This window comes from Aquarana catesbeiana, linkage group LG01 (assembly GCF_042186555.1).
Source record: "Aquarana catesbeiana isolate 2022-GZ linkage group LG01, ASM4218655v1, whole genome shotgun sequence".
In the NCBI taxonomy this organism is placed as follows: Eukaryota; Metazoa; Chordata; class Amphibia; order Anura; family Ranidae; genus Aquarana; species Aquarana catesbeiana.
In genome coordinates this window covers 665,924,137-665,945,214 of record NC_133324.1, presented here as the reverse complement: position 1 = coordinate 665,945,214, position 21,078 = coordinate 665,924,137, and the positions used below count along the sequence as shown (strand labels likewise).

At 42.5% G+C, this 21,078-nt stretch overlaps 1 protein-coding gene across 1 annotated transcript in view; it reads left to right on the top strand.

Annotated features, from left to right (window-relative positions):
* Positions 1–21,078, top strand: part of PAPSS1 (3'-phosphoadenosine 5'-phosphosulfate synthase 1) — a 201,185-nt gene that overhangs the window by 40,008 nt on the left and 140,099 nt on the right. The window contains exon 5 of the mRNA XM_073602039.1: positions 6,860–6,978. Within this exon, the coding sequence (XP_073458140.1) occupies positions 6,860–6,978 (119 nt within the window). The remainder of the gene's footprint in view (positions 1–6,859; positions 6,979–21,078) is intronic.

Sequence of the window (21,078 nt, the reverse complement as noted above, 5' to 3'; positions counted from 1 at the left end):
AGTATTATCCCATACACTATGCCAGTGATGGTGAACCTTGGCACCCCAGATGTTTTGGAACTACATTTCCCATGATTACACTGCAGAGTGCATGAGCATCATGGGAAACGTAGTTCCAAAACATCTGGGGTGCCAAGGTTTGCCATCACTGTAATATGCTGTCAGTAGGATGTGGTGGGCAGCTCAGGCATCATGTTTGCCTGTGTTAAAGTATAACTAAAGGCAAAACTTTTTCTTTAGTTTTGGACAGAGTGCAGAGGGATTCAATTTTAATTGCTGGCTATGCCCCCCATTAGGGAGATTCACCCTCTCTACCATTTATCATTGAAAGTAAAAGAAAATCCCAAATTTTGGGTTGTCCCCAGAAAAGTAATACATGGGAAATATTCTGATGAGGACACTAGTTCTGGTGACCTGGGGGTCCCCAAGGAATTTCCTTTTATTTGTGGGTATTTCCTCTCACTTCCTGTTTGGCTATGAGAAAGAAAGTGAAGGGGGAAATCTCTGCAATGGGACACAGATGTCGAAAAGAAATCTGACGGGTTATAAACCTCCCTCACTCTATCCAAAATGGGTAAAACATTTTTTTCCTATAGTTCTACTTTAACCACTTCAGCCCGGAAGGTTTTACCCCCTTAATGACCAGGCCATTTTTTGCGAAAAAGCACTGCGTTTACTTTAACTGAAATTTTGCGGTCGTGTTTCAACTTACGCAAATAAAATTGATGCCCTTTTTTTCCGACAAATAGAGCTTTCTTTTGGTGGCATTTGATCACCTCTGCGGATTTTATTTTTTGCACTATAAACAAAAAAAAGAGTGACAATTTAAAAAAAAAAAAAAAAAAACACAATATTTTTTACTTCCTGCTATAAAACATACCCAATACAAATATATGTAAAAAATCAAATTTCTTCATCAGTTTAGGCCAATGTGTATTCTGCTACATATTTTTGGTAAAAAAAAATCCCAATTTGCTTATATTGATTAGTTTGCGCAAAAGTTATCGCGTCTACAAACTATGGGATATTTTTATGGCATTTTTATTCATCACTAGTAATGGCGGCGTTGAGCGATTTTTAGCGGGACTGCAACATTGCGGTGGACAAATCGGACACTAAGTGACACTTTTTGGGGGCCAGTGACACTAATACAGTGATCAGTGCTAAAAAAAAAAAAGCACTGTCACTGTATAAATTACACTGGCAGGGAAGGGGTTAACATCAGGGACAATCAAAGGGTTAAGTGTGCTCCTAGGGAGTGATTTCTAACTGTGTGGGGGATAGACTGATTTGGGGAAGTGAGACATCTGTGTTCCTGATTAGCAGGAACACAAGATCTCACTCTTTCTGTCTGACAGAACAACGGTCTGTCTTGTTTACATGGGCAGACCGCCGTTCTGTCTCTCCTCTGAACGATCACGGATGGCTGTCGGCCATCGCGGCCACCAGACCCAGTGATTGGCTCCCACTGTGTCCAATCACAGTGGGACCAGGTGACCAGCATGCGCCCCAGAGCTGGAAGTCACAAACATACAGGTATGTTTTGTGCAGCCGGCCCGCCCTGCCGCAGTATATGTACGGTGGGCGGTCTGGAAGTAGTTAAAGTAGAAGTCCAGGCTATTACTAAAGCTGCTCCCACCCACTTTCTAAATCCTATGCTAACTACCCTGTAAAAGAAAGATGCTTATACTTACCTAGTCACAGAGCACTCTGGTTTTATCACGCAATCGTTCCCCAGCGGTGGCTTCAGGGGAGAGGATGGACAGCCGACAACGAATGCCCCATAGTAAGCCCTTGGTTGACATCACCGCCCAAGCATTCCAGCCATTGTTGGCTTTTTTTCGCAGCACACTGGATAGCACTGCGTATCACAATTGCACTGCTCTGCTGAGACGTAAATGAATTGTCATTTTTGTGCACTTTAAATAATGTTAAAAAGAATAATAAAAAAAAAAAAAAAAAACTGATGTGAAAAATGCACATCACACTGCTCCCTCATCGGAGGTCACTGCAGCCAAAGCAGACAGCTGCCCACATACTAAACCGCTCCAGTTTAATGTGCAGGTGATGTGAACGGGCCCTAAAGAAAAGAATGAAATTAATTGTATGCATTTGTTACATTCGGCAGCTTCTTATTTTAAAAAACTATCTGCCTTTCTGCTAAATCAGACTTCCATAAGGAGAGAATCATGCAGACGTGGTTCAGCAGGCTGGAATTATGTTAGCAATGGTTTGAAAATGTTTCCATGTTTCATTTGGCTGGTCTTCTCTAAAAGTTTTGTAAATCCCTAAGAGGAAGTATCTGAATAAAGATGACTTTTAGGTGTAGATATTTTATACGTATTTCATTGGACCATTTTATACCATGTATATACCATGCCTGGCCATGCCTCTGGAAGCTGGAAATCACTGAAGTAGACACTGCTACACACAGACGCCTCCACTTGCTTCCAGGTGCTGAGTGACTGTCTGCTGCGCTCTGCACAAATGAGGTTGGTCGATCAAAACAGGCGCCATTCAGAGAAAGCCTTGCACTTTTTGCCCTCCATCTCATTCAATCAGAGAATGCAAAGCCTGTGTTCAGGATGCATCAGCCACTCAACATGGGGCCTAGAAGCAACTGGAGATTACTGGAATAGTGGTGTCTACTTCAGTCATTTCCCGCCTCCAGCGGGGATTGTTCAGATAAGGGTATATGCATAGTTACATTAGTCCAAGATGGATAAAAATATCCATAACCAGAATTCATGTTTAGGTTTTTTTTCTTTTAGCATGTAGAAGCAACTCTCTTAGCCTATGTGTCCATGCAGTTTTGGGCGTTTACAGGCATATTTGTAGGCTGGAAAAAAATAAAATTACAAGGGTGTTTTTTGAGAGGAGCCTTCGGGCAGAGAAAATGTTTGTTTGATGCATGCGTTAACGCACCTAAAAGCATGTACAGTATGCCCTGTAGGAGCATTTTTTTCTGTTTTTTTTTTTTTTTAATGCTAGCAGTTCTGGCATTTTTTTTCTGCTGCCTTGTGTGCATGGACTTGAAAATCAGACAAATGATACTGCTTTCGGTGCGATCGTACGATAATTGGATCGTTAGTACAGAGTTTTCGAGAGCTGATAACGGCAGTTCATCCGAAATTATTCGATCGGACAAGCACGAAAATTTTCCTCATACGATACCAGATCGTACGATTTTCGTTTTAGTCAGTACAGTTGTCATCCGAAAATACAGTACAAATATAAAACACATGACATCACTTCTGATTTTTTTTTTTTTTTTTTTCTGTCGTACGAGAATTTTCGTGACTTTAGTAACCTATTCAATTTCTGCTTGCGACTAGTAAGTGAAAAAAGTCGGACGATCTGTCGTCTGATTTTTGGATCGTGTGTATGGGCATTAATGTCCTGTACTGACTGTCTGCTGAAAATCCCTCCCAGGGCACAATGAATAGGTGTCACAGAATGCAAGGAATTAAATGTCTGGGATTCTTTAAAAAGTACATTTTTTAAGCTTCAAGATCCTTCAGATTAATAGGCTAGAAATATTTGAAATTCAATGTAAAAAGAAATATACACTAGAAATATATACATTTTAAAATTTTGGCCATAGATAAACTTTAACCACTTCTCCTCCCGTGATCTCGTTGCCCACGCGCCACACTGTGTGATAGATGAGACCTTCAGACTCAGCTGATTACAGATCTGGTAAAGGGCCAATCACAGCGCCCCTTTACCATGTGATCAGCTGTGTCCAATGACAGCTGATCACGATGTAAACACAAGCCGGTTTTCGGCATTCCTTTCCTCATGCTGACAGCGCGAGGAGGGGAGAAGGGAGCCGATAACCGGCTTGTGTTAAAGGACATCAACACTGACAATCAGGGCACTGATTGTCAGTGTCCTAATTATCAGTGCAGTCACAACAGTGCCCACCAGTGCTGCCAATCAATGCCCTTCATTGCTCCCTATCAGTGATCATCAGTGCCACCGATCAGTGCCCGCCTCATCAGCGCCCATCAGTTCCACCTATTAGTGCCACCTCGTCATTGCCCTCTCATCAGTGCAGCCTCATCCATCAGTGAAGGAGAAAAATTACCTGTTTGCAATGTTTGTATTTGTTTTAGCTAAAAATAAAAAACACCTCCAAAACGAAGCTCTATTTTGTGTGAAAAAAATTATAAAAATTTCATATGGGTACAGTGTTACATGACCGGGCAATTGTCATTCAAAGTGAGACAGCGCTGAAAGCTGGCCTAGGCAAGAAGAGGGTGAAAGTGGCCAGTAGGCAAGTGGTTAAAGTGGTGTTCCGGCCGAAATTATACTTTTTAAATAAAAATACCCCTATAATACACAAGCTTAATGTATTCTAGTAAAGTTAGTCTGTAAACTAAGGTCTGTTTTGTTCGTTTATAGCAGTAGTTTGTTATTTTATAAACTTACAGCAGGCCGTGGCCATCTTAAGTGTGGGCATCTGAAGCCAGACTGTATTTCTTCCTGGAGCTCATCCTTGCAGATATCGCACATGCTCAGTGCAGCACAAGCAGTGTAATAGGTTTCAGGTCAGGTTTCCATAGCAACGGCAGTGTCAGAGGAAGTTGCTGCCCCTTCCCAGAAGGCATTGCAAACAGGAAATGATGCGATGCGCCACGGCCAGGGAGGAGGAAGTGAAAAATGAATACAGCAGATATACAGTAAGTGCTGAGAAAAAAAAATTAAAAAATCCAATTCGTTTACAGTGCACAGTTTAGTGAGGGATGCTGAAGAGTTGTAAAAGTGGGTGGAACTCCACTTTAAGCCCCCTTTGGTGAGTTTGAATCCCATCTGTGTACAGGCAGTGAGAGTTGGGGAATGAAAAAGAAGTACTGGGAAAAAACATTTTTAGGGAGGATAATCACCACAGAGTATATAGGCGAGTAGTAATTTCACTTCACCCTCTCTACTCGCCCTCACTCATTGTATTCAATGAAGCTCCTGATAGTAAAAATAATACTTTGCAGGGGAGAATGGAGTGGGTTCTGGAGTGCCATAAAACATGAAGACCAATCATGTAAGAATGTTCCTAAACATGTACTTTTATTTGTGAACTAAATTGTTAAAACAATTGTAAAGCGGTCAAGAATATGGGGCTGTCAGTTGTGTTTTTCTACAGAAAATGATCTCATAATGGCCCTTGGGCTTCAGTGCTTAATGCATAAGTTCCATGGAAAAAGTTTTCTTCATCCGCCGGCTTTCTTTTCTTTTCTTGTGCTTGTTCTAAGTCAGAGTGGATCAGGCAGCTAGCATTGTCATAATTTTCAGCACCCATACTCCCACTATTTGTGCCATTACATGTCTCCCATAATTTTCACATGTGTTGATAGCCTTAAAGTGTTTGTTACCCTAAAATAAAAAAGGAATACAAAATTCGATCCTGTTCCTTTTAAAGCATGTTTATGCAGCACAGTGCTTTTGCTGTGTCATTTGGCCCACCGTATAACCTAAAATACCTGGCGGATGCTGCCTGGTGCTGCCCTCCCCTCTGTAAACTGTCCATAGTTTATTATGGAAAAAAGGGTATAATATAAGTACCACAGCGCTGGCAGCCTGAATAAATACAATAAAGTGCAACTGTAGTGCATATAAAATTAAGTGCAAAATTAATCCAAAAAAACAAACAAAAAATATATCAAGCATATAGCCAGTGAAAGCTTAAAAAACACGTGTAAATATGTATAAACTTCTAGTTGGAAGGTTCCTTTCACAGGTGCCTTCCACAGGTGCTGCTGTGCTGGAAATTGTGCAAATCAATATTAAGCTTGTGACCAGTGAAAGTCCAAAAAAGACGTGCACATAAACATATAGCAGTTCTCAGTTGATAAATTCCTTTCCCAAGTTCCTTTAAAAAACGCTGCTGTGCTAAAAAAACATATGATGCTGTAAACAGGTGCATACGGGATCCAAATCCCCCTTTATGGTTGAACTCACCAGATCCAATGGACCCCCAAGCAGTACTGCGTTGCGGGTCAGGTAGGCTTAGTATGGGGAGCGGAGTGATGAAAACGCCAACTCCTGGGTGCGATCCTTCCTGGGGTGTTTTCAGACCGAAACATATGGAGAAAGAGCCCGCATAGTAAAGTATGTCTTGTTTAATTCATTAATCAATCTTTACAAGGTTCCAAGGTGGAGGGCAAACGGATGAACATCAATTACCAGTCCATTAATCAATAGGTTCTCTCACAACCTAACTGCAATTGAACGGGCATTGGATGTGATGTCACCGCAGTGCCACAAGCTGTGTCTGATGCTGCATTTCTCCCTTCCCACGGGGCATTATCAAAGACACACAGTTTATTATGGCTGCTGAGCCCGGGCACCGTGGTTTGTTTATGTGCCTCCGTCATCCACAGCTCTCCTCTGTCCTCTCGCCCCTCGCTCCCTGCCAGCTCCCCAATTCTCCCCTCCTAATGATGGAATAACAGTGTAAAGTCTCTTCAATCCCCTCTGTTAGCTATTGCTATGTTCCCCAGTGTGTGTGATTTAAAAAAAAAAAAAGCCGCTGTGTACCTTTATTCAATAGCGCCGATCGGTGCTCGCGTGACACCCCGACTCTCTCCTACTCTCCTGCTCCCAGCTGACGTCAGCGGGAGTTCTCGGCACCTCCCACTGTAGCTGTCAGCCTGGGAGAGGAGAGAGCCAGGCGGTCACATGAGCACCGATCAGCACTATGGAATAAGGTACACAAAGGCTTTAAAAAAAAAAAAGTCACACACACTGGGGAACATGGCAACAGAGGGGATTAGAGAGACTTTACAAGTGGCTTTACAACCACTTTAATATTTAGCCTTGGAATTCACTATGATTGTACATATTTAATTCTGTCTTTTAGGTTTCACTGGGATTGATTCTGATTATGAGAAGCCTGAGTCCCCAGAGCTGGTACTGAAAACTGATTCTTGTGATGTAAATGACTGTATTCAGCAAGTCGTTGAACTTTTACAAGAAATGGTAATTAACTAAACTTTTAACTAAAAAAGTGATGATGACTGATCATTTTATCTGTCAGCCAAGCATCTTCCTTCATTTTTAATGAGCATAAGAGTTTATAACACACTTTATATTTATTTCTAAGATGTACCATCCTAGTACTTCTCACAAACCCTTACTTGAAATGGTAGTAAATTTTGAAAAAAAAAAAACTCTCCCTGCAAGTTAAAGGCATAATGTTCTAGTGTGCATTGCATACTAGCACATTATGAAAGACTTGAAAGGAAGCCCTCCAGCTTTGCGCTGTCACCGCTGCAGAGGCTTCTAACTTCACCTGGTCTTCCTTCTGGGTTTGTGGGCCATGGACGCTTGTATGGCTGAGCTGCGATGATGTCGCGCATGCGTCCGGTAATCACAACAACCACACCGCAGAGCTCTGAAGGAACGGCACAGGTATGCCGTTCTTTCAGAGAGCATGCGCTGGTGACATCATCAGTTACCAAGCAAGCAAATGTTTCCTAAGTGGTGAACGTTTAGGAGATATTCATTTAACCTACAGGTAAGCTTTATTATAAGCTTAGCTTTATCTAAAAATCAAAATGCAGAGTTTACTACCACTTTAAGAATTTAGCACCGATTTGTGGGAGCTGCTGTTACTGACCTGTTTTTTGAAGGTGCAGGCTCATCCTTCTCTACTTGGTGAGTTTAATGTCCTGGAACAATCATGAACAGTTTAGGTGTCCAGTCATGCTTGTTCTTTGTGATTAAAATGCAGTAAAGGAAGAAGACGGAATATAGCTCTAGAGCTTGTGCCTTGAAAAACAAGTAGCAGTGTGTTCAGCTGTGAAATAAACCAATCCCCAATTTCTGTCATTACTTCTTCAGGTGTAGGTGCCTGTAAAATGCCAAGGAGCCATAAAAGGTTTGAGAGGAGAATATTTGCAGTTGTTTTCATTCTAACTAGAGGTGTCCCAGTTATAGAATTTTCTTCGATGTGTAAGGCCCCTTTCACACGAGGCGGTCTCCATTTCTACGGAGCCTGCCTCGGTCTGCCGGCTCAGCGGGAGATCTGTCCGTTGATCTCCGCTGAGCCGGCGGATGACAGTTCCCTCTCTGCTCACTGAGCGGGGAGGGGCTTGTCAGGCACCGCTGCCGCCCATGGAGGGATCAGATGAAAACAGACAGCCTGTCCGTTTTCATCAGATCTCACCCAATCCGATCCGCCAGCGACGGACCTGGACGTAGGGCCATCCGTCTGCTTTTAGCGGATCGGACCGGGTCGGACGTCAGCGGACATGTCTCCGCTGACATCCGACGCTCCATAGACTAACATGGAGCACCCGTTCAGGTCCACCATCAAAACTGACAGGCGGACCTGAACGGTCCGATCGTGTGAAAGGGGCCTAAACGCCATGTTTCAAGTGACTGAAAAAATGCAGTTTTTGGGCCAGCATAGTTGAAATATCTACTGTGCCAGAACAGTCCAGTTGTTCAATACACTGACTGCAGCAGTTTTTGCTTCACACAGTAAGCTATGCTCTGATCTTGTCCGAGTTCCTACACACTTATCTTGTGAGTCCATAAAGAAACAGTAAGTCATGTGATGGATCAGCCATTCAGGAAGTGCCTTGTATCCTTCTCAATAAATACAAGGCATCCTCCAATTGGCCAAGGGGCCGATTGTGACGTCATCTGCCCACCTCTGTTTTCCCCGTCAATCGTAAAATGCCTTGTGGGACCTCACGGGAGGGGAGGGGTCGGATGCGGAAGTCGGGCTGACCTCATCCTTTCGCTCTGGGATGCCGGGTTTCTCCTTCCTCCCCATGGTCGGCGGTGGGGTGACGCTGACCACGGCTCCCGTATCTCTGGTGCGGGCGGCCGCCCCCTAGCTCTGTATACCCGAGATTAGCCGCGGGACTTAGGTCCCTGTAAGAACGCGGCTGCAGCTCTCCCCCCCCCGTTGCGCCCCTCCTCCCCCCTGCCGCGTCTGTGTTGGATATCCCCCCCGCCGCGTCTGTGATGGATATACCTCCCGGAGCCTGAGTAGAGCAGGGACCGAGGAGGTGAGAGGAGAAACAGCAAGCAGGGGAGCCCTGAGACAGCACCGTAAAGCACTGACACAAGCCCATGGAGTGTGGCAAACAGATGGAGCGACTGACAGACAGCAAGTGTCACAGAAGCTGCTGAAGAAAGGAGTGACAGGCAACCCTCAGATAAGTGTTATGGTCTTTTGAATAGACGGCCAGAGAGGGTAAGTGCCTTTTACACATCAACATGGTGGAAGCCCCAATGTGAATTCCGTATTGTCATTTGAGAGATAAAGGTGAAAGTTAAAATCCTAGCGGTATAGGCACGGACTTGGATGTATATATCACTATTCAGATTTTTCCTAGTGCAATGTACTATTGAAAGTGTTTTCCATTTAAAGGAGAAGACGCGTTGGATTGTACTCAGAATCAGACCCCCTCTCTTGTATTCGTTTCTCTCTAGAGTAGCTGAAGCCCATATGGAGATCTGGTATATACAATAAGTGAATTATCGTGAGTGCCTCCGCTAGAAGGGTTTGTGAAGGGACTGTTTGGTTTTGAAGTCTGCTGAATTAAACGGCTATATTAATAGTTGGAATGACTTAACCCTCTTCTGGAGAACTTCTGAAAGTGGCTCTATGTGTATATAATCTATATGTAAAAATCTAATTATCCGCCGTCCTGGGATTCTGGGATAAGATCTAGGATAAGGGCTGTACTTCATTTTTCCAGGGATAATGTACTGACAATAAGAACAACTTCACCCGTTACTTGCCTAAGTGAAGATACCCATCCAGTGTCTGGAGAAATATCTAAACAATAAAGGATTAGATTAGTTTAAATAGACAAGTAAGGACGCCACGGGGGGTACAGGCCCTGAAAAACCCCAAGATAAGTGTAGCAAGTTTAGCTTTTTGGTCCCTCATTAAGGGGGGGGGGTGCTGACATATTGGTGGCTTAACCTCAGTTGTTGGTGGAGTAAAATAGAGTCAAGGGGGTGAAAAGATAATAAGAATGAGAGGGAAAACAAGCAGGGGGGGAACAACAACGAACCCAACTGGGGCACCCGCCAGATTAAGTGCAAGTCCAGGAACGATAAGGAAATATATGGTACAGGAGAACATTACAAGTCCGGGCAAGGGCCCGGGAGCTAAAGGCAAAATCTCGGACGGTCCGCCCAAAGTTAATACAAGGAGGCAGGCTGCAGAAGAATCCCTAGGTTTAAATGCAGCGACGTTGGCAACCGTAGATGAAGTTCCAATGGAGAGTCAAAGGGAAGGAGCTATGCCAACAAAGAATGATATAGCGGAGATGTTCGCCAGGCTGGAAACTTTCATTAGAGCGGAAACAGAGGCCATAAGAGGGGATATGGGCCACATTTTGAGAAGAGTGGAAGAGGCCGAGTTGGCAGTGGAGAGCCAGAGAACTGAAATAGGAACACTGAGATCCCAGTTAGAGGAGATGCAGCGGGAACAAAGGGACTTAAGATATAAATTGGAAGATCAGGAAAACCGAAGTAGACGAAAAAACTTGAGAATTAGAGGCCTCCCAGAACCACAAGGGGAGGGTGAAGACCTACAGGAAAAGATGGATCAAATATTCGGAGGCCTAATCAATCTGGAGGACAAGCCCGTTAAACTAGATAGAGTGCACAGACTCAGGAAACCTGCTCAGATCAGCAGGGAAACGCCTCGTGATGTGATAGTGAGGTTTCATAACTATCAAGACAAAGAAAGAATCAGGGCAAGTCTGAGAAACAATCATTCAGTGAAATACGGGGAATCCAGTTTACAAATTTACCCAGATCTGGCGAATGAGACACGGTCAAGAAAAAGAGTCCTCAGACCTCTACTGGATCTACTCAAAGCGCGAGAAGTGCACTACTCTTGGGGCTTCCCAGCATGTTTGATTGGGAAAAAAGATGGGCGTTCAGCGACATTAAGGTTCCCAGAGGAGACCCAAAACTTCTGCCGCAAGTTGGACATTCCACTCATAGAAATCCCGGGATGGTGGGAGAGAGGGGGAGGCCAAAATGTTGCTGAAGACACACAAAATTGGAAGCCTGTGTATAATAGGAGGGGGGTATAGGGGTGAAGTTGTAGCTAGTTATCCCTTGTCTAGTAGGTCAGAGTCTTGTGCGGTTGGGGGGCGAGGGGGGGGGGGGCGGGGGGCAATGGGCTAAGGGCCCGGAGTCTTGGGGGGGGGGGGGAGCTCTGGGGGGGTGATGGGAAATGGGGGGGAGGGGGGGAGCCGGATAGTTCCTGGGGCGGGATGGGAGATGCATGGCTCTCGCACTGGGCTCAACCCTTGAGGGGCCATCCATAGGGCTGGGTGGAGAAGGCGAGGCCACGGTCAGTAGGGCTATAGGGAGATGGGGTGCTCCTAAGTGTGGGGGGGGAGGGAGGGTGGGGGGGTGTGGTGGAGGGGGGGAGGGGGGGCAAGGGAGGGGTGAGACCAGTACAACCTTATTTGTATCCTGTGGTAGCTGCGATGGGGTATTGAAAAGAAAATAAATGGCTGGAATCAATTTGATAACCTATAATGTGAGGGGGCTCAACTCGCCCATAAAATGCGCAAATGTGATGAGCGAGCTGAGAGCCAATAAAGCTGAGGTGGTCTTCCTCCAGGAGACACACCTATACCTGGGGAGAAACCAGAGGATTCTGTCGAGGGACTACCCGTTGTGGTTCTATAGCGATTCCCCGATAAGGGGCGCAAAAGGGGTAGCGATCGGCTTTGCTAGGGAAATCCGGTTCCAGATAGAAGAGAGAATGTCTGACCCTGAGGGCCGATTACTATTCTTGAGGGGAAAACTAAATGGTGAGTTATATACATTAGCTAACATCTACTGCCCTAATAACAATCCAAGTAAATATCTAATCGGAGCCTTACTAAAGCTAGAGGGTTTCAGGAGAGGGAGGACGGTCCTAGCAGGAGATCTGAATCTATGCCTTGAGCCGGGCAGGGATAGTGCGTCGCGTGCTCGGGGGACAGGAGGAGTTTGGTTGAATAAACTTAAAAAAAAACTACATCAGCTTCAATTAGTCGATGTTTGGAGGATGCAACACCAAAAAATATTGGATTTTACATATTACTCCCCCGTGCACGCGACGTACTCAAGACTTGACTATTTCTTTATAGACCACAGGGGTCTAGAGGAGGTCGATAGTACAAATATTGGCTCCATAACATTCTCGGACCACGCCCCGGTGACATTACGGATAAAGCAAAACAAGCAATTTCCCCCGTTCCATAATTGGAGACTAAATGAAGACCTCCTTCACGATAAGGAAATAGACAAATTAATAAATGAAGAACTGGAATTTTATTTTAGAACCAATTCCTCCGAAGAATTATCAGAAGCAATGGTATGGGAGGCCCACAAGGCATATATTAGGGGGATAATAATAAAGGCGGGAGTGGAGAAAGAGAGAAGGCAGAAAAAAACCTTGAGCACTCTCCAGGAAGAAGTCAAAAAACTAGAAAGGCAGCATAAGGATACGGGGGAAGGAGGGACCTTGGGAAAATTATATGGGGCTAGGGAGGCCTTGAGACAGCAGATTGAGGCAGAAAACCGTAAGAAATACAATCTAGTCAAGAAAGAAAGATATGTATCTGGGAATAAACCAGGCCGGGCGCTGGCTAGGGCATTGGGTAGAAAGAAAAACAAAAACTACATCGACAAGATAAAGACGAAATCAGGAGAATATAATTATAATGATAAGGATATAGCAAAAACCTTCCAGGAATTCTATGGGGAACTCTACTCAATAAATATAAAGGACAATGATAAAACGAGAGAGCAAAAGCGAGAAAAAATAAATAACTACCTAAAAAATACTGGGATGATTAAGATAACAAAAGAGGAGAGTCTCGTGCTAGATGCCCCCATTACAGAGGCTGAGGTAAGGAAAGCTATTAAGGAGACCCAGACAGGAAAGAGCCCGGGTCCGGACGGACTGACGGTATTATACTATAAGAAATATCAGGAGCAGTTAGTACCAAAATTATGTACTTATATAAATGAGATAGGAACGAGAGGGGTAATGAGTAGAGATGCATTGGCAGCTACCATAGTGCTCATTCATAAGGAGGGTAAGGACAAAACGTTATGCTCTAGTTTCAGGCCTATATCCCTTTTAAACAATGACACAAAAATCTTTGCAAAAGTTATCGCGGGTAGAGTAAAGCAAATACTTAAAAACATTATCCATCCTGATCAGGTGGGATTCATACCAGGTAGGCAAGGAAGGGACAATAGTATCAAGACGCTACTGATAACCCAGGAAATTAAAAAGAGTGGGGTCCCAGGTCTACTGCTATCCATAGATGCTGAAAAAGCATTTGATAGAGTAGACTGGGACTTCATGATGGAAACACTCAAACAAGTAGGTTATGGGGAGAGGATCTGTAGCTGGATAAAGGCGCTTTATACAAAACCATCAGCGAGAGTAAAAATAAACGGGATCTTGTCCGAGCCTTTCAGTATGTACAATGGCACAAGACAGGGGTGTCCAATCTCCCCAATGCTCTTCCTGATGGTTTTGGAGCCCCTCCTTGCCAGGATAAGACAGAACCCGGACATTGGTGGGGTCAATATAGGGGGAATTGAGTATAAGCTGGCTGCTTTTGCGGTCGATATTCTCCTTTATATAACCAATCCAAGAATCTCTCTTCCGAACGTCCTAGCTACATTAGAAGAGTACGGGAAACTGTCTAATTTTAAAGTAAACACCACCAAATCAGAAGTACTAGACATCAACCCAAATAAGACAAGTGATTTCGCTTATCAAAAACATTTTCCTTTTAGGTGGGAGAGGGAAGCCTTAAACTATCTAGGAATCAAAATTACAACCTCAGTAGAAGAGCTATTCCAGGCCAATTTCATCCCGCTTCTAAATGAGGTTAAAGTAGGACTAAAGAGATTACAGCAGGGGCAACTGTCGTGGTCGGGTAGAATTAGCTCACTTAAAATGGTTTTATTACCAAAAATTACATATACATTGCAAATGCTCCCAGTGGCTCTTCCGCCTGGCTATCTTAAGAGGTTGCACTCAATGATACTAAAATTCATATGGAAAGGGAAAACCCCACGGATAAAATATGACCAATTAATTAACACTAAAAACAAAGGGGGATGGGGAGCACCTGATATCAGCAAATATTATGAAGCTATTGCACTGGGGAGGGTAATAGATTGGTTTAAAAACAAAGGTAAACAATGGGTAGAAATTGAAAATAATATCAGTAAGATAAAACTTCACAAAATAATATGGTACGCACCAAAATTAAGAAAACAAGACACAAAAATACACGAAATCACTAGACATGCACTTGGAGTATGGGATCGGGTCCACAAAAGGGAACACTGGCAATACAACTCACCACTAATGTCATTGAAGGAAGTAGATTACTTCCCACCGGGAAAGGAAGAGTGGTTTGGGAAATGGCTTTTAGACGAGAACTTGCAGTTAAGGGATGTAATGGACCGGGGGAAAATCTGTTCATTGCAGGAGCTCAAGAAAAGAGGAGATAGGATGATTATTAACCCATGGCGTTACGCTCAGTTAAAACACTTCGTAGCATCTTTGCCGCAACCTATTAGAACAATGAACAGCCTACTCCCATTGGAAAAAATATGCATAGAACGGAACGAAAAAAGTGGTTTCTCTAGAATATATAAAATATTGGTTGAGCTGAAGAGGGTAGACACCCTGTCCTTTATAAGTAAATGGGAGAAGGAGTTGGGTTTAACATTTGCAGAGACAGAAGTGGACCTGATAGTAAAGCGTCTTCTGACCACGTCAGTTAACTATAAAGTCCTAGAGTTAAATTACAAGTGTTTAACTAGAATGTACATGACCCCGGATAAGATGCATAAAATCGATAAGGATAAATCTCGGCTTTGTTGGAGGGGATGTGGCGAAATTGGGACGATGGCCCATGTGTGGTGGTCGTGTCCCGAGATAGTGATTTTCTGGGATGAGATCAGAAAATATATCAAAGAGATTACTAAATATGATTTGCCAAGGGATCCCAGGGTCCTTCTGTTTCACCTGAGTGAGATGCATACTAAGGCCTACCTCAGATCACTCCTTCCTCACCTTATTGACGCAGCTAAGAGCCTAATCCCCAATAACTGGAATAGAAAAGAAAGGCCAACCATGAGGGAATGGTTCAATAAAATAAATGAGACACAGGACATGGAATATCTAAGATTCAGTGAGGGGATGAAAATGGAGGTGTTTAGGTCCAAGTGGGGAGAATGGGAAAGATTTAGAAATTCTATTAAAGCAGCTGAGATATGGATGTCGTGAAGGGCTTCCTAAAGAACATAATAGAATACAATAATAGATATAATTATATTATATTAAAAAAAAAAAAAAAAAAAAAAAAAACAGGAGACATGAGGGAGTATGGTCTCGGGGGGGGGGTAGGGGGGGTGGTGAGGGGTGGTGGAGGGTGGTTAGTAAGGAATTAATGGCTTATGTTGGAATAGCGGGGGGAGTTGTAAGTATGGATTAGGTATGTTATGTAATCCCCCAATCAATGTAATACTTTAAAGCCATAATGATGTGACGGAAAAAGGGAGATATTTTTCTTGATCGTCAACTTGAAAAAAAGCTACTCCCATGGTGCACCCTTTCGCTGATGTGGCAAAAAAAAAAAAAAATCGTAAAATGCCTTGTAATCATTTATAGAAATAAAGGGTGCTTCCTAAATGGCTGGTATCCCACGTGACTGACCTGGACCCAGATGAGAACAGAGCATGGCTTACTGCAAGTAGCACAAGCTGCTGCACTGTATTTTTTTTTAAGGGTGCAATTGTGCCCAAAATCCCCCAAAAATTAAGCTGCAAACACAAAAAGGAGATATCCCTCCTAATACGAAGAATAAACAATATAACGTGTTTCACTGCAAATCAAATGTGTGTAAGTGCTAAATCTATTCAAAAATCCATCCTAAATACTTAAAGTGGATGTAAACCCAATTCATGAAATTTGAGCTGGGCACATATATCTGCAGTGTTTTCTTATCTCTCTTTAAAGCCCTTAGTCTCATGGCTTTCTCTTGCTTTGTTCTTCTGTTATCAGAATAACTTCTGACAAGTTCTCTGACAACTGTGATAAAACCAGGCTGTATTGTCAGGGTGGGTGCTATAAATAGATTAGTAGAGAGCTGGTCTATTCACAGTACGGCTCTGCAAGTCTACACACCCCTGTTAAAATGTCAGGTTTCTGTGATGTAAAAAAATGAGACACAGATAAATCATTTCAGAACTTTTTCCACCTTTTTAATGTGCCCTATAAACTGTATAACTCAATTGAAAAGCAAACTGAATATTTTGGGGGGGGTATAATCTAAAAAATAAAATAATGTGGTTGCATACGTGTGCACACCCTCTTATAACTGGGAAGGTAGCTGTGTTCAGAATTAAGCTATCACATTTAAGCTCATATTAAATAAAAGTCAGTACACACCTGCCATCATTTAAAGTGAGTGCCTCTGATTAACCCCAAATAAAGTTCAGCTCTTCTAGTAGGTCTTTCCTGACATTTTCTTAGTTGCATCCTACAGCAAAAGCCATGGTCCGCAGAGAGCTTCCAAAGCATCAGAGGGATCTCATTGTTAAAAGTTATCAGTCAGGAGAAGGGTACAAAATAATTTCCAAGGCATTGGATATACCATGGAACACAGTCAAGACCATCATCATCAAGTGGAGAAAATTATGGCACAACAGTGACTTTACCAAGAACTGGACGTCCCTCCAAAATTGATGAAAAGACGATAAGAAAACTGATCAGGGAGGCTGCCTAGAGGCCTACAGCAACATTAAAGGAGCTGCAGGAATATCTGGCAAGTACTGGCTGTGTGGTACATGTGACAACAATCTCCTGTATTCTTCATATGTCTGGGCTATGGGGTAGAGTGGCAAGACGGAAGCCTTTTCTTATGAGGAAAAACATCCAAGCCCAGCTGAATTTTGCAAAAACACATCTGAAGTCTTCTAAAAGCATGTGGGAAAATGTGTTCTGGTCTGATGAAACCAAGGTTGAACTTTTTGGCCAGAGTTCAAAAAGATATGTTCGGCGCTAAAACACTGCACATCACCAAAAGAACACCATACCCACCGTGAAGCATGGTGATGGCAGCGTCATGCTTTGGGGCTGTTTTTTCTTCAGCTGGAACAGGGGCCTAATCGAGGTAGAGGAAATCATGAACAGTTCCAAATACCAGTCAATATTGGCACAAAACCTTCAGGCTTCTTTCAGCATGACAACGACCCAAAGCATACATCCAAATCAACAAAGGAATGGCTTCACAAGATGAAGTTTTTGAATGACCCAGCGAGAGCCCAGACCTGAATCCAATTAAAAATCTGCGGGGTGATCTGAAGAGGGCTGTGCACAGGAGATGCCTTCGAAGGCTGACAGATTTGGAGCGTTTTTGCAAAGAAGAGTGGGCAAATTGTGCCAAGTCAAGATGTGCCATGCTGATAGACTCATACCCAAAAAGACTGAGTGCTGTAAAAAAATCAAAAGGGCTTCAACAAAGTATTAGTATAAGGGTGTGCACACTTATGCAACCATATTTTTTTATTTTTACTTCCCTCCACCTAAAAGATTTCAGTTTGTTGTACAGTTTTTATAGGTCACATTGAAGGTGGAAAAAGTTCTGAAATTATTTATCTTGGTCTCATTTTTTTACATCACAGAAACCTGACATTTTAACGGTTGTGTTGACTTTTTATATCCACTGTATGTGGAGGGGGGTGTGCCTTTCTTCCAATCAGCTGTCTCCAGTGTATGGCAAGAATTCACACCCACAGGTGATTCAGGAAGAGAAAATTCTAACAGGACGTGCACTTTCTAAACCGTATATAAAGCTGACAGACAGCAGATATAAATGTAAAACTTATGTGGGGAGATTTGTTTCATCTCTGTGTATCATCTAAGGCTGTTGATTTCACTGGGTTATATGTGAGGGTTTACATCCACTTTAAAGTGATACTAAAGTCTATTTTTTTTTCTTTAAAAATAACGAACATGTTATATTTACCTGCCCTGTGCAGTGGTTTTGCACAGAGCAGCCTGTATCCTCTTCTTTTCGGGTCCCTGGATCCTCTTCTTTTCGGGTTCCTCGCCAGCGCTCCTGGCTCCTCCGTCCTGTCAAGTGCCCCTGGAGCAAACATCTTGCTTTGGGGGCACCCGAGCTGAGCCGCAGCTGTGTGTGTGTCCATTCAGACATGGAGCTGCAGTTGGGCCCCACCCCCTCTCTCTCTCCTCATTGGCTAACTGACTTTGACAGAAGTGGGATCCAATGACGCTGCTGTTGTGTTTCAGCCAATCAGGAGGGAGAGTCCCGAACAACCGAGGCACTCGCACACATCACTGGATCAAGATGGGGCACAGGTAAGTATGAGGGGGGCTGCTGCACACAGGAGGATTTTTATCTTCATGCATAGAATGCATGAAGATAAAAACTCTTCTGCATTTACAACCACTTTAATTATTTAAGTAATTAGGTATTCATTTCAACCATGCTTGCCCAAACTACAAGTCACTGGAAGCATGGAGTTCTGGTTTAAGGATGTTTGTGTTCCTAATCAGTGTAATAGTCTTCAAATTAAAATAGAAAAGTATGGTGGCTACTTTAGGGTGGGTTGCTCATCAGAAGTACCATATATTGATAATTCTTAATGTCCACTGGGAAAATGTGTTCAGTCCTTGGTAGCTCATGAATGTATGAATGTATATTGGCTGTTCTTGGTGTCCTTTAAAATTAAATTAAAATTAGAATTTCCTGTTTCTACCCTTTTAGTTAGTAAAATAATCAATATTTTGTTTCTGGTATGTGGATGAATGACTATTACAAAATATTTCTTAACATAGCTTTGTAATCCCTAATGCCCAGTACATTTATTGGGAACCTTCCAGGACATGTACAGTAGATCATTGCATTTGATGGAAGTTATACACCTACCATGTTACAAGCAATACAAATGGAGGGTTGGAAGGACACTATCCCCAATTTTCTCATCCTATAGTTTCGAGGGATACCGCCATCATTGTGTTATGGCTTTATACTTTGCAAACTGCTGCATGTGAGCAGCTTTTCTGCATTTGTATGCATAAGATCACTTTCAGACACAACAGAGAGATCATTTTGGATTTAAAAACCTTGTGAGACCAACTCAGATTCTGTTTTCAGTTTGTTTCAGCTCCTCCGCTTTATAAAGTAAAACTTTACTAAGAAAATACATTGACTGCCATTGGATTTCCTTTTAAATACATTGGTTGCCTGACTTATTTTTTATTCAAAAGCTTCAATACTTTTTATACAAATGCAAATGTCTCTAGCAATCCTAGAGTGGTCATAATCTATTTTCCTAAAATACTGCATTATGGCAACTAGATAAAGCAATTATAGCAAATACATATTATAGCAAATGCATAAAAAATGACATTTTACACTTATTACAAACATTACAGGAATTTGTGACCTTTACACAGCAACTTTTCTTTTTTTAGAACTAGACCCCTTTAAATCACTGACCAAGAATCAGAATGCAGTTTCATTAGTAACTTGTGTTGGATCAATGGACTCAGAAAGGACTGAGGCCAAAGGCTGTCCAAAGAAATGACAGTCTCTGTTTAAGATTTACGGTATTTGTACCGTTGATAGCTGCTTCCTTGCTGCATTCATATCGTTTTAAAAGCCTTGACTAATGGGATATTCAGTAGCAAAGATCTGAACCAGCTACAGTTGTGTGTAATTGTTTATGGCATTTTTTAACTAGTGATTAGGTCGCTGTGGTTGGTTACAAAATGTATCTTCGTAACTACAATTTGCTGATGGGACCTGAGTAGCTTCACTAGATATCGCAGTTGGTGATTCAGTAGCCAGCCATAAAAACCCATAAATATTGCTGGCCTTATTCACTGTTATCCTTAGTCTGCAGTGCATTTTTACTAGTAGTTTAAACAGTAAACTTTTTTTTTTTTTTTGTAGCGAATGCTACAAAAACATCTGTCTGAGTTGGTTTTAAGTGTTGAAAATGTTGCATTTGGTGGTAAGGTGGCATTACTTTACTATGACCAGCAGGGGGAGTTCAACAACCTAAGCATGAAATAGTGATATTTCCTAAAGCCACTTTTGTAGTCGGTGCAAGGACTTGGCAAATCTCAGTTTGTAAGTTTTAATGTTGATATGTGGGGCCATAAAGCTTCCTCTGCTGCAAATAATTGATGAACCATAAAAGTGTCAGCCGAATTTCTTTGCACCTCATCACCAGATGGCTAATAAAGGCAATAACGATCGGATTCAGTCCTGTTTGGCCTTATTTTTCTTATACATCTGTAAAGTAACTGCTGTTTCTCCTTCTGCTGCAACAGCTTCATATTAAACATGTAAAATGTCTACAAAACTGCCTTTCAAAGTACTTTTTGAAGTTTTACATGCACCTCTAGAACATATGTTAGCACTGTGAAGTGCTTTATATATTCTTTCCTTTTTTTTTTTTTTTTTACTTCTGACACACAGATTCTTGTATTTTGGGCACCACTCTGTCTGTATCCTTCTATTTATGTCTCTTATTGTGTCAAATGGACAGTATGGTTCTCAGAGAAGTTCCTCTGTGGTCAGGCAGAAAGCACGTCGTATGAGAGTATGTTTCAGAGCAATAAGTAAAACGGTCAATGAACTAGTAATGCTTTCCATGGAACTTTACAACTGGGATTGTGTAAAAGTCCATCTAATTTACCTTTACCTGTGGAACTTAATTGAACTAGTTGTATCCAGAGCAGGCTTATTCTGTGTTACTGGGAAGCACTGGAGTTTCCTTACTGTAAACTACAGACTGTGGTGCTTAAGGGCTTCACTACCACTGTATGTCTTGAAATGTTTTTAAACCTTCCATCCCTCCTCTCCATAGGCTATGTGACTTGTATATTAACCTTTCATCTCCCCTATCCTGTATGCATATCTGCATATTAAAGCGTTTGTTAACCCAAAAAAAAATAGATCCTGTTCCTATAAAGCATGTTATACAGCACAGTGCTTGTGCTGTGTCATTTGGACCCCGGATCACCTG